Source organism: Camponotus floridanus, unplaced genomic scaffold, assembly GCF_003227725.1.
Source record: "Camponotus floridanus strain SB8 unplaced genomic scaffold, Cflo_v7.5 scaffold107, whole genome shotgun sequence".
Classification (NCBI taxonomy): domain Eukaryota; kingdom Metazoa; phylum Arthropoda; class Insecta; order Hymenoptera; family Formicidae; genus Camponotus; species Camponotus floridanus.
In genome coordinates, this window is record NW_020229223.1 from 116,659 (window position 1) to 130,463 (window position 13,805).

The 13,805-nt window shown below is 32.9% G+C and overlaps 1 protein-coding gene across 2 annotated transcripts in view; it reads left to right on the forward strand.

Annotated features, from left to right (window-relative positions):
* Nucleotides 1-13,154, forward strand: part of LOC105252255 (von Hippel-Lindau disease tumor suppressor) — a 43,378-nt gene extending 30,224 nt beyond the window's left edge. For both annotated transcript variants that reach the window (XM_025411992.1, XM_011259570.3), the window contains 2 exons: nucleotides 11,018-11,344; nucleotides 11,797-13,154. In XM_025411992.1, coding sequence (XP_025267777.1) covers nucleotides 11,118-11,344; nucleotides 11,797-12,061 — 492 coding nt within the window. In that variant the 5' untranslated portion in view covers nucleotides 11,018-11,117 and the 3' untranslated portion in view covers nucleotides 12,062-13,154. The remainder of the gene's footprint in view (nucleotides 1-11,017; nucleotides 11,345-11,796) is intronic.
* Nucleotides 13,155-13,805: the final 651 nt, after the last annotated feature.

The window sequence follows — 13,805 nt, forward strand, 5'->3', positions numbered from 1 at the left end:
CGCGATCAAAGAGAGATGATAAAACTAGAAACAATGGGAAAAGGGCCGTCGCCGTCGCCGTTGCCGTTGCCGTCGCCGTCGCCGTCGTCGTCGTCGTCGTCGTCGTCGTCGTCATCGTTGTCGTTGCGATGCGAAAGCAGCAAAGAGAGAGCAGAAGGGGAAAATACATTTTCATAATCGAGTCAAGTACTTTACAGTGTGTCTATTCCAGAAATTTCGCTCAAGCGCGCGCACAGTGTCTCTTACGTTACTATAAAAAAGGGGGAAATGTCTTGAGTCGAACGCAGTGAAAAGGATTATTGGATTTGCCAGGGATGATGCTTGCGCTCGTACATTTCTTTCGCGATAGGAAGAATCTTTTCTTTTATTTTTTGTCTTTATTTTCCTTTTGTCGGCGTTAGAATTATGACGAGAACATTTAAAATAATTTATGCTTTTATCGTTTCTCCTTCGCTCTCTCTTTAATCGCAATTACAAATTTCACTTATAATTAGCAATCGCGATTTCTGTAGAAATTGAATCGATTTATCGTGCTGTTACAAAATCCTACAAAGGGAAATCCTAAAAGCGGAAAATTTATCATAAATTTGTAATGGATACTCTTCTGCTGAACATTATTTAAACTGATTATACATTTATTTTGTATAATCCTGACTTGTCTTAGGTATTATATTTGTAATTTTTGCGGGCTTTCAACTGGTAGGTCCGCTTGTCGCGGAGCGGATGATAGAAATAACGGTCCAAATTTCCACTTCCTTTTTTTTTCGTGAGAGTAGATCGGCGCGGAATAGGATCCCTTTCCGCGAGATGGAAAATAGAGGTTGCGGCGGAGACGAGCTTGTCTCGAATAACGTCTTTTCGTTCTATTCATTACGCGGATTTCCTATCCTTATATATAAACCAACGAGCAACAAACCGATCTGCTTCAATGGCCGATCAAAGGATTCACGTTAATGCAAAATAAATGAGTTTCCTTTACGCGCAGCTTTTATGTTTGCGCTAAACTTGGATTATGCGCGCATTGGCGACTCGCGATTCATGAATATATGTATAGTATAAAGAAATACCATTGATCCCTCCTATTCACTTTTATAGACGAATCATATATGGACGAACCGCGCGAATGCGCGTATAATCTAGTGCTAACAAGTAATTTCAGTTCGCTTCGATTTACAATTATGCATACGTACAACAATTATGCATACACGCATCCCACGTGCGCGCATCATCTGTTTTGTAACTGGAAGAAAATTAATTGCGCTAAAGATGCTCGCAGTTTGTAAAGCGTTACGAGCGGTTTTACAAAATGAGGTCTTTTGCATTGTATAATGCTACTACCAGCCAAGTTTAACTATTTCGGGATAATGAAGGAGAGGCTCATTATACATTACAAGACTTTCTTCGTCTTGTTGCGGAGAGTTTGATAAGCATTGACTTAAAGTTCCGCGCGCGCGAACGCAGTTCTCTTAACTCGGGCAATAAACTGGATTTCGCAGTTTCTATTGAATAATCATAAGTGGTAATACTTTGCACTTGCCGCTTAATCCAGCGTCTTATACGTCTGAATATGCATGAATCCATTGCCAGTCGCAAACAGGCTGCTACTTGAAATAATTTCGCGAATCACTTTGCGCAACAGATAAGATAAGAATTATTTTCATCGTTCTTTTGATTACGCTTCTAGGATAACCAAGTCCATTAGTCCATTATTTTCTTTACACTCTGCTAAAAAAAATACATTTGCCTATGATAATAATTAAGTAATGTATTTTTGCAATTTATATCTGATAATGAGAATGATAAAATGTGAAATACATAATGTTACTGTGTCGTGTAACGATAAATAAATGAAACTCTGCACAACTCTTTGTATAATTTCAAGCCTCACGAATATGCCTTTATGAAAGATTACTATAGAATTTATATTTATTTCATTTAACAGTGCTATATCGATAAATGAGATAGTTTTGAATAACGCAGTTTTTAATCGACACTTCGAACATTTGCTTTTTTAGTCTTCCTCAATAATTTTTTTATCCTTTTTTTCTTTTTATTACGATACGAAAGCTACGACAATTTTTACGCAACATTTCTGATTTTCCGCGACATATAACCAAGTTTGTAATTTTTAGATTGTATATTATTTCGCGCATTACTTTTTTGCGATAAATATAATTTAACAAATTTTACTTTTTTAATACATGTTGTATTATTCGTATAACACAAATGTGTCTCATGGAAATTAGAAATTAGAAAACTCATATGAGAGAAAAGAAGAATTATTTTTGTCGCACTTCTGGTTAAACTTCTGGTTAAACTTTTTTTCGTCATAAACTGCAGTAACGTGGCTTTTTATACATGATGCATTTCATTTAGTCCGACCCCGAGACCCATCTGCCGCACGTAAATCTCGTTTACATACGGTGAGAGTATGCGTAGTCTACGTGACTAATTGTGAGCGGCATTAAAAGGGCAACGTTTACGTGTCGCGAGGCGAGGGGCGCGATTACGAAAGCGCGACGACGACAACGACAACGACTACGACAACGACGTTGGCCAGAGAATTTCGCGTCGCACACCCAAAGCCCGGGGATCACGCTGCACCCCTTCTCCGAACTTGCCATTCGTAATCCCCCCCCCCTTCCCCGTGCCTTCCCCTATTTGCCCTGGGGGCTTCGGGCGCAAACATCGCAAGGATTACATGCTGTTTGCTGTGAATTGAAGCCACCGTAAATTCCGCGGTGTGCCGACTTCGCGAACGCGGCGCCGATGTACGCGCGATATAGGGCGCTGCGCCGAATTGCACAGTCTTTAGTCTGCTAAAATATAAGATAAGAAAATCATGGAAATATATCTATAAAACGGAGCGAAAATATGTTACAGCATTTTATACAGCACCGCTCCAAAATGTTCGCATCGAAACAGGGAGAAATCGTTACTTCAATAAACAAAAATACATTTAAATATTATCCAATTACATTTTGATTATATTGCTGTTATTTTATGCTTTAATAATTTCATGAACAAGAGTAAAATAATTAGGAGAAAAAAAAGATAATAAACTTATTTATTTACGCGTGTGCCTTTTCTGTATTTTTTTGCAATATTTTTGACTGTATGTATTAAAGAGGCATAGAATTTGTTTCGTATGAGAATTGAAACTTTTGAAGAAACATGTAGGTACATTTTTCCCTCTCGAAATATCATTTGTTTAGAGAAACAATTTTCTAAAAAATTCATACTTTTTATGGACTAGAGGGGAATAAGAGAGAAAGAGAAGGACACAAAGAGAAATGAGTAAACGATATTTCCATGTATAGACATTTTATGAATAAAATGCCATTTTTTTGTTTTCGTACGATGCACAATTTTTTTGTCACGTATAAATCTGTCGATGGCTGGTGCGTATGCCGTTAGGCGAGCATTTTTTTTCTATTCTCATAAACGAAACGGTTTCATCGTGCGAATACGGGTTACATTTTCGGGTAATTTCGGATAGCGCTGATCAAAGACCTCGTATTTGCTAATAATTGCATTAGTATATATCATGCGCACGATAATTAAATATCAATGATATGCCACGACAGTTTATTAGTAATTGTATACATGAATCGATATGTCTGTATTCATAAATAATACTACTATGATTTTAGTCACAAAAATTGTCCGTTGCTTTTGCTAAATTGTATATAAACTGACGGATGATTACATGTATATGTATAAAAACTACTTTTAGGAATTAAAAATTAATCAATGAATTTCATGTATTTTTTGATATTTTTTATATACATTACATCGCAGAATCTTTAGGGGATATTTTGCATTTACTATGATTTAATATGGAAAGTATATAAAATATTGTAATATATATAATCTATAAAAAATTTTATTACGTAAACAATTAATATTTCGATATATAATATAAAGTAAAGAAGCGCTTTGACGGACTTGTAAATGACTTTATTGGCAAAATGCTTGTGCAATTGTATACAAAGTTATTCCATTATTTTAAAGATTTACAAAGGTATATAAACACTATCTCTCCAAATATCCAATAGTTAATTATCATTGTTAAAAACTTGCCCAAAAAATTCATAAACAAACGGTTTAATAAATATACTTGTTTTGAAAATACGTATTTGCATCCGTATTTTATTATTCTTTAATTATAAAATAAGAAAAAACAAGGAATAATGTGTCCTCCGAAAAACTGATGGAATTACATGAAAAAGAGGCGTCGTTTATTTTCATTCTTTTTGAACGTCAACGGCCCGTTCTCACATGGTCCTCATTAGGAAAGTCGAAAGCAGATTCGATCTATTGTTAATGGAAACGGCCATCAGCGGCCTGCCTTTTCCACTGCAAAAATTTATTTTCCCCTTTCGAATCCTCGCCAGTACGGAGAGTGCATTCTCACCAGGGATCCATTAAAATATCGTTTGATTTTCCGAATGTTTTAGTTCCCCGACGAAAGCGCGGAAAGAGCCTTTATGTTTGTTTACTGTATATCGCTCTCTTTCTCTTTCTCTTTATATTCGTAAAGTGAAATCTATTCCTCTTTCCTTTTTACGATGCAAGAACGTAAAGTTATTTTATTCGAAAAAAGGATAGAAAAACACAGTTTAGAAGAGCAAAATTATTCCAAGAGTTTCACTGTCATTTTTATTCCCAAATAATGATTGGATCTGTGTGAATATCCCGTGCGATCGTAATGTGCACGCCCAATTATCTCCATTGTTCTCACGATCGATACCAACACAATCGATATACAATGGACGTTCTCGTTTGTTTGCCAACCTTTGTGGACATGTACAAAGCGGGATGCGTTTACGTGCTTGAAATTATTGGTATAACTGACAGCACAGATTATTGATACATTAGTTTTTTAAATAAACGAAACAAAATTGATATAATGACGTATATACAACGGGCAGCACAGATTATTTAATAAAAATTACTGCCACTTTTGCAGTAAAAAACTGTCGCAGCTTGTTCGGATATAACATACATATTTTAACACGTTGTATCTTATATTCAAGATCGTCGCGTAAATTCGAAACATTTAGCTTTAATTTGAAAAATAAGCGAAGAAGAGTGTTTTTTTTCTGTTTATAAGTTTGTCGAACGAGGCTCGGAGACGAAAGTTTTGCAGGATTGTTTTCATTATGCAGTCGTCATATTGCACAAGCGCGTACACACACACACACACATGTAAAACTACCTTGTAATTTCAAGACTAGCTTGGAGTAACGTTATAATAAAGTATTTGTCCTCCTTGGTTTGTGTCTCGTGGTTTCTGTTTCTTACTGCGCGTCTAACTACGGCCTAAGTAAATACTTGACACGAGGCTACAAACCTCAATATTGCGCTACCCTTTTGCTACAGATAACTATATACATACATTCGCCAAGCAAGCGAATCGTGCTCAAAATACATTCTTTTTTTTTACAATAGAGAAAATTACAACCAATACAGATTATTGAAAACAATCACTTAAATAGTTTTACTTAGATAAAATATTACATGAAAGTAAGCTATTTTTTTTGACGAGGAAACGATAGCAAGATAATGAATATAAATATAAAAGAAATATTTTTATTTAAAAAAACCTCGCAATAATTGAAATTATGCCTATTACTTGAAAGAATAATTTTTTAAAAATGATCAATTTTTCTCTTATTTAAAGTGGTATAATATTTCAAGCTTTCAAACTCGAATCATTTAAATATTATATAGAGTAAGAGAAAACTAGAAAAGTGACAAGACAAATATGTATTTAAAAAATGATTAATACTAATTTATAAAAACGATCCGAAAAGTGACTTGATAAAATCTGAACTTATAACCCAAAAGATATCTTAGAATATTTATACATTTACATATATATATATATATAAATTTGCATATTGGAATTGGATTTTATTATTCATATTATACAGTAAGAGAAATAATTATTTTAATTACTTGAAAATCTCCAACAAAAACATATACGATTTATTTATTTCTGATTTGCGTAAAATGTACTAAATATTACAAATAAGATTATAATTAAAAAATACAAGTTTAAATACTATATTTCTCACTTTTATATTTTTATTTAAATTTTCAATTTTTAATTTCTGTAATTACAAATTGTATATAAATTTTTTAGATTTATGTATGATTCTTTCATCTAGATATTTTTTTAAATATTTGATCGCAAATGTTTCCACGATTGTTTTATAAGAGGAACGAGATATATCTTTTATTACTCTTTCTATATATGACAATCGAATTGTCAAACAATTTTGAAGTTTATTGGATATCGCTGCATCTTCCATGTTAGTTTGTCAGATATATATCACTTCCGTGTTTGGCAGGATATCTATCAGGCTTACTTTGGATGCCTTTAGATTTATCAATAAATTCTCCTTCTCAGATTTCCCAGATCTTTTCTTTTCTACTTTTTTTCTTCTTCTCTTTCTACTCTCATTTCTCAGACTAAAAATTTCGCGATTTTAATCGCCGTTTAACTTTCTTTACTTTTAGTTACTTTGCCTTATAGTGTTCTTTTTATAATTTTTTTAATCGAAAATGAAAATAATTATTACTTTAATTGCATAATTAATGGATTTAAAAAATATGATATGTTTGCAATTTTTTTGTAAATTTTTATTTTCCAGTTTTGATTAAACCAAAGAAAATTTATAAAATGCAACTCTATAATGCATGTTTATAATATATAATGCATATATCTATATCATAATGTAAATTTACAGATAATTATTGTGTTTGTCTCAGGGAGTTCTAATTATCGACTCACTATATGAGTTTAACGTATTTATTTAGCACGTTGTAACGTGCAGTGATTATTTCTGCCGCAGTAAACGAATTTGGGGAAGAAGAGGAAAGGGGAGAAAGAGAGAGAAAGAGACTCGAAATATTACTACAACTCTTCGTACTCATTACGACACTTTTGCAAGATTAGTTAGAAATTACCAGTTTAATCACAATTACAATTCCTACTTCTAGCAATCTTCAACACGAAAAGCTAAAAAAATTAGTGATAGACTTGAACAAACCACCATTTGTTTTAAACGCATTCCAATCATCTATAGCTAATTACTATTTTGTAATTACTATTTTTAATTAGGTAAATTCTCTAAGAATCAATCACAATTGAATTTGAATAAATCGTCTTTTTATCGTAGACACAAAATTTATAATTTTTAAAAAGATGTACTTTAATCACTATTTTAATATAGTAATAAGAAAAGTTTTAAAGTTCTCCTTTATTTTTAATTCATTTTTTTAATAGATTAACGAGATTTGTATTTAATCAAAATGATGTCAAATACTTCATATAATTTGGATTTTTAATTAAATGCGTAATAAAAATGTTATAAATTTATTTAAAATTACTTTTGTAAAAAATTGAATTAAAAATATAACAAATTTAGTTTTTATATTATACTAACAAAAAATAATATTTTGTTAGTATATAATAAAAAAACTAAAGTTGTTATATTTTTAATTCAATTCAAAAAATGAAAAAAACATGTTTTTTTATTTAAAAAAATGTGATATTTTTTCTCATAAAACATGTTTTTTCATTTTTTAACATTTATTTTCTATTAGGAGAAAAATGATTTTTGTACGTATTTTTCAAAGTATGTGACAGAGAAGAGTATATGTATATATATGACAAAGAGTCATACATCCATTTTCCACATTCGTTTTTTCCCTGAGAGATTGTAGCATATAAGTGATATGAAGCACTCGCGAATGTTTTTACGCGTATGTATGTACATGTGTACGTTTCGACATCATATTAAAAACAATTTGAAAATAATATGTTTATTTATGTGTTAGTCTGAATTTTATTACGTGATCATAAAATATCCGTTTTACAGGAACGTTGATCACAGTATGTATTCTTTCAACTTAATCATGATCGGCAAATATACAGTTGAATGAAACCCGCGTCAAAGAAAATACGTATAAAATAAAATACATACCGTGTGATCCACATTTTTACAAAATGCATTTCTATCTTGATTTTCATGCAAATCTAAATTATTGCGCAAATCGCTGCGATGCGGATTGAATGATCGGTAATATATGATGTAATTGCCACTCAATTCAGTCCCTATCAGCTTTCTAAGAGGTTCTAATCCATTAGTACGACTATGGAAGAGTTAAATGGAGCAAAAAACCACGTGATCGATGATAATGCACCTACTTTGCTTTCTTACCGTAAAATATAAAAAAAAAGATGGATTACCGATCAACGCGCGCGAGCGCGTTTTAATGCGTTGCTAATTGAGAGTTTGAAATGTCACTACTTTTTACTTCACAGGAGAAGCGAGCAATTTTTTCGACGGATGCTACAAGCACGTTAATCAATTGGTCGTGTAGGCGTTTGCTATTTATTATATTTTTTAAAATTGTAATCGGAATCTGTGCTAAAGTGGCGGTTCTGTCCATTTTTTTAGTAAAATATTTTCAAAGGCGAAATAAAAAAAAAATGGGAGGAAAAAATCACGCAGGTCACTCGGAACGAACGAAACCGCGGGGTTCGTCACCAAAAATGCGAATTAATGTAACGCCTCGCTCGTTTTTTTTTTCTCCCTTTTTACGCTTTTATACGGTATGTTTGGCGGCGCAACGTTCGAATTCCGGCACGAACGCTATTTTCGCTTTTGAGCGTCCTCGGAAAATTTCGCAACGCTGCGCACGGAGGAGGTCTATGGAAATATTTCTCCCGGTGGAGTAATTTAGCTGTTACAAAATTTTTGCGGCCGATTCCGCGTGCTAGTAATAAAATATAAATTCGACCGGTGTCTCGATGAAGAATTTTAGTCGCCTTTTATAGCTTTTGGCGCGATGTCCGATGATATTGTAAGCCAGAAATAAGACCAAAATTATTACTTTAAATTAATGCGTGTGATAATGTGTGTGTAGCATCTATTTAGCATCATTAAATTATAATGATATATATTGCATTAATCTCTTTCCGATATCCGAATTTCGAGTATTCGTAATGAGGCAAGAATATTCGATATTCGGATGTTGTAATATTCGAGAGTTGAATATTCGAATTTCGATTTTGAAGCCAAATCTAACAGTCTATAAGTTTTAATGATTATTTTCCAACGTTTTCGGAAGATGAAAGCAATAATAATTGAAGTTTGATATACGTAAAATATATTAAGCTTGAAAAACATCTTGACTTATAATATTAATTATTCGCGAATGAAATTGATTTAGCGAAATGAAATGGTAAGATGCGATTATGATATGCAGGCGTAATTTTCGAATTCAGAGACGGATAAAACTTTTACTGAAACTTTGTATCCCGCGAGAAATAGTCGTCACGATAAATCTCGCAAGATATACGGAATAACTTCTTATATTGCCGGAACTCTACGAACGTAAATCTTACTCTTTCTGTCGTCACTAATTCTGACTGTGACGCGTCACATTTCACAGATTTCCGAAAATTGGCAAAATTCAAAAAACTTTTTCTTTATTGGTTGTGTTGACCCTTTTATTTTTTTATCATCAATATCAATTGCCGTTAAGTTGCACAGCCTTGCATAAAATAACTAAAAACTCTGAAAAAAAATCGGAGAAATTTGACTAGATGAAAATCGAGATACGGCGATCGAGGTGTTTCGTACTGGTTGGTATTTCGTAAACGCTCTTTATAGCGTAATCGGCACGAGTAAAATCGATTAGTACTTTTAATATTCTCTTTAATCAATCCACTCGCAGAGATATGAAAATGCACACAATTGCGTGTAATTTGTGCAGTAATACAACAAATAAATTTAATGCCCATGTATACATTTTACCATCATTACCATTTATTTCCATAAAAAGCCGTAATGGAGTTTCGTTCGTCGGCATTGTTTCGATATTTTGCCATCGAAAGTGCAAATTGTTCCTAACGGATTGCTCGATTTTACGAAGCACCAAAAGGCGAAAATGCGAACGGTAGCAGAGAAGACTGTGTTTGTCTGTTGAAAAACGATCTAGTTTTCTCTCTCTCTCTCTCTCTCTTCCTTCTCTCTTTGTAATCGTCTATAAGCTCTTTGAGACTCTTCGAAACTACATTGAAATCGTAAATGCTTTGCTCAATTCCTCCCGCTGTGCTTGTCGTCGTCGTAGTAGCTAATCATTCGCTCAACTAATTAGTTCGTGAACATTCTAATCGGATTTAATTGGCATTTGTTGCATTTTCGTTATTATTATTATTATTATTATTATTAAGAATTTGTTTCCTGTTGAGATGAAAGACAATACGAAAACCTGTACGACAATAATCTTCTAAATAATGAAACTTACTTATTCGGCTCCTTGATAGGGGATAAAAAACTTATTTATTTTTGTGTCCTATCTGATATACAATACTTGTTATTAATTAACGTTTATCACTAATTATCACATTTCTTATTTACAATTAATTTTATTAGACGTTTTTTAGAGCCATTATTTATTGCGAATATCTCAATCAAATTGGGATTGCGTGATTTCTCGCGACACACGATCGATTTTCCGCTATATATTTTCCACCTTTTCCTCTCGTTTCTCAAATTCAAGCGATGCATCCGTCCTTGATAAATCGATTTTCATAGATAGGCTTGTTTACCCGTGGCAAACCGGATTTTCGTGCTTTTCGTCCCGGGGATCCAAAATTTGGTTTGTAGAAATTGTTGTGTCGAAAGGCAAATCTAAGGAGATTATTGGTCATTGATGCCATTCTTCTTGATTCTTTTTTCATAACGAAAAATGGAATGAAACAATTAAGAAAAATTTTATTTGCCGAATTGAAAGTTTAATTTTCAATTGTATTACACGATTAATGTAAAACTTGAGTAAAATAAAAGCTAAAGAAATACAAGAGCGAATTGTTATTTCAAAAGAAAAAAATAAGATTTAGATAAAATGGTTTAATCTTTTATCAAGCTCCAACATATGTATAATATTGTATATCGTCGTTTAATTAACTCTCTTTCATAATCTATAATTTCAGTTCTCGGCAAAGGCAGAAAGAAAGAAAGATTAGTAAAGACTCCATTAAAGAATATCCATTACGGAAATAAATAGGAGCGGACGAAGGAAGTAAATTCAAAATGGATGAAAATCAACAGCTCAGAAGACCGATATTCCGATCGCTCAACAGTCGACACGAATCCTTTGTCAGGTTTATTAACACAACGCCCCACTGCGTTACCCTGTACTGGATGGATTATCAAGGACAGGCGGTTAGTTATGGCGATTTGTCACCTGGAGACTACAGGGAAATCAACACGTTTCATACCCATCCGTGGATCTTTGTCAATAAGGAAACGAGAATCAGGTAGGCATAACGAATAATTGTCCTTTTTGCTACATGTCAATGACAATATAATATATTTTCGGCAATAATAAATTTCTAAATAATTACGATTTGCAAAAGTGTCAATGAGCATAAAAAATGTCAGCGCAAAAATGACGCAAACTTTGTCTCCCTCTCAATTTGATTATTAAAATGCTAGGGAGCAGAGATGTATAACGTTTCCCTTAAATTAGTTCAATAATTTTACGAGTAATTGCGCGCACACACAAACGCATTTTTTTCTCAACAAAGCTCAACTTTTTATGATATTGGACTTTTTCTGAAACAAGATTATAATAAGAGAGTTAATTAAAAGCTCGATGGAAAACTCTCCCTCCGCTAAGCTTTTTTACAAATTACAAAGTAATTTGTTTCTTTGAAAAACCTTAATTTCCGATAGGCGGATTAATTATGCCTAAGACAAAACGAAACAGGTATTTGGTGAAGCAGCGCGACGTTTTCTTTCCTGAGCCATGGTTCGTCAAATATTCTGGCGTCAGGCCAAGCGAGCTGCCGCGAAGAATCGAGAGGACCGACGTGTACATCGTGCTACCGATATTAACGCTGCAACAATTATCATTGGGGATCATCAAAAAATGTCTGACGTATGATTCGCAGGCCTTTCTCCTCGACATTCCACAGACTCTTCAGCTAGAGCTCTTTAAGATGCTACCAAGGAAACCTCAATCTTCACATTAACATATTCTCGCGTAACGTTATTCTTTTCGCGCGATTAAAATAATAGCGGAAAATTTTGAAACATTTGCCATTTTTGCAAAGAGGAAGAGGATATTTTACAAGTTTCCCTTTTTTATTACATGTAAGAAAAATAGATGCACGCGCACGATCGCGCATGTGTGTCGCACGTATACAATGCCGTAAATAATATATTTATTACATTTATTATTAGCGCATAAAATGAAAATACACTTGGCTCGATAAGTTTAATAATTTTTTTTTAATGTATATATTATATCGAAATAACTCTTTAAAACTTTAATGAAATTAGGTGCAATCTAAATTTTCAATCGCGGATTAAAAATTATATACAAAATTGTTTGCAAGAATATTAAAATATAAAACATGAGTACATGTTTTTACAGAACGAAATGACATGCGATGAATTCGATTGTACGTCGAGATATACCTTTATTTAAAAAGTATGTTTTTCAGAGCCGAGATGAGAGAGAGAGAGAGAGAGAGAGAGAGAGAGAGAGAGAGAGAGAGACATTTGCGCAAAGTGGTCATTTTCATCAGCTATTTGTTTCATTGCATTCTGTCTTCATCGATAGATTTATGTAATGGATTATTTTGTATTATATTTTAGATATATTTGCTGCAGACTCTTATTATCAAATGAGAATGTTTAACAAATCTCTTTAGCCTTTGTTTAGTGGTGAATAAATCTACGAATTCTCTCGATGTTCTAGCTTTCGATAACGATTAGGTTAGCTTAAAAAGTTTGGGTAAAATCGTTGTTCGATAGTAATTCGAGCTTGTTTCTGCAATTTGTTAGTAGAGTTCCAAAGATATTAATCGACTCCTCTCTTCCACATCTCGTCCTTTACGCTCCTTTCGTGTTCCTCTCGTTTTCCGCGTAAGCTCGAGAATTTCGCAAGCCAATTTTTGTTAATTAACAATTAATCGAACATGTTTAGAATGTAACATTAATCGTCGAAATGTAGTTTTTATTAAATGTGTTAATTGTTGCGATAGATAAATACATGTATTTCTACAATTGTACAAAATGTATGTATTATGCTACACACATATACGCGCGCGCACGCGCGCACCCTATTAAAATTGTATAGAAATATATATGTTTATATTATATAACTGAGAGAGACTCTTAAATAAATTATGCACCGAAACCTTTACAAATTTATATTTTAGAAAAAATTTGTTTGTTTTATTAAATTTATGTTTCGTATTCCAAATCGAAAAAAACTTGATGAAAATATAACGATATAGTCGTATTCCGATACGGAATACGAGCGTATAAAAGACATGTTGTATAAAACTGCGCGTTTTTTATTTTTAATTTTTATCTTACTTTTATTATACGCTCACATGTAATAACAGATCGCAAGAAAGGAGAGAGGTGCGGAAAGAGCTGTCGGTAAGTCAATTTCCACTGGCGGTCATTCGAGTAGTCAGCAATCGATTATACACACGCTAAATGGACTCTGGTCACTTCCTCTTAATCTATCCTGATCCTAATGGGTTTTAAACCGTCACGAAATGTCGTCGTGCGAGCTGTCTGCGGTTAGATTTATCATCTATTTTAGATCTATTAATATTTGAACGAAATAATAATGAATTTTATGAAACTTTGTGAATTCAAAGAATATCTGTTTTTAATTAATATTTTGTCATCGTGTAAGTGACGAATTAAAAAGAGTGAGCAACCCGAAACTGTATATTGAGTATAACATGAATTTTT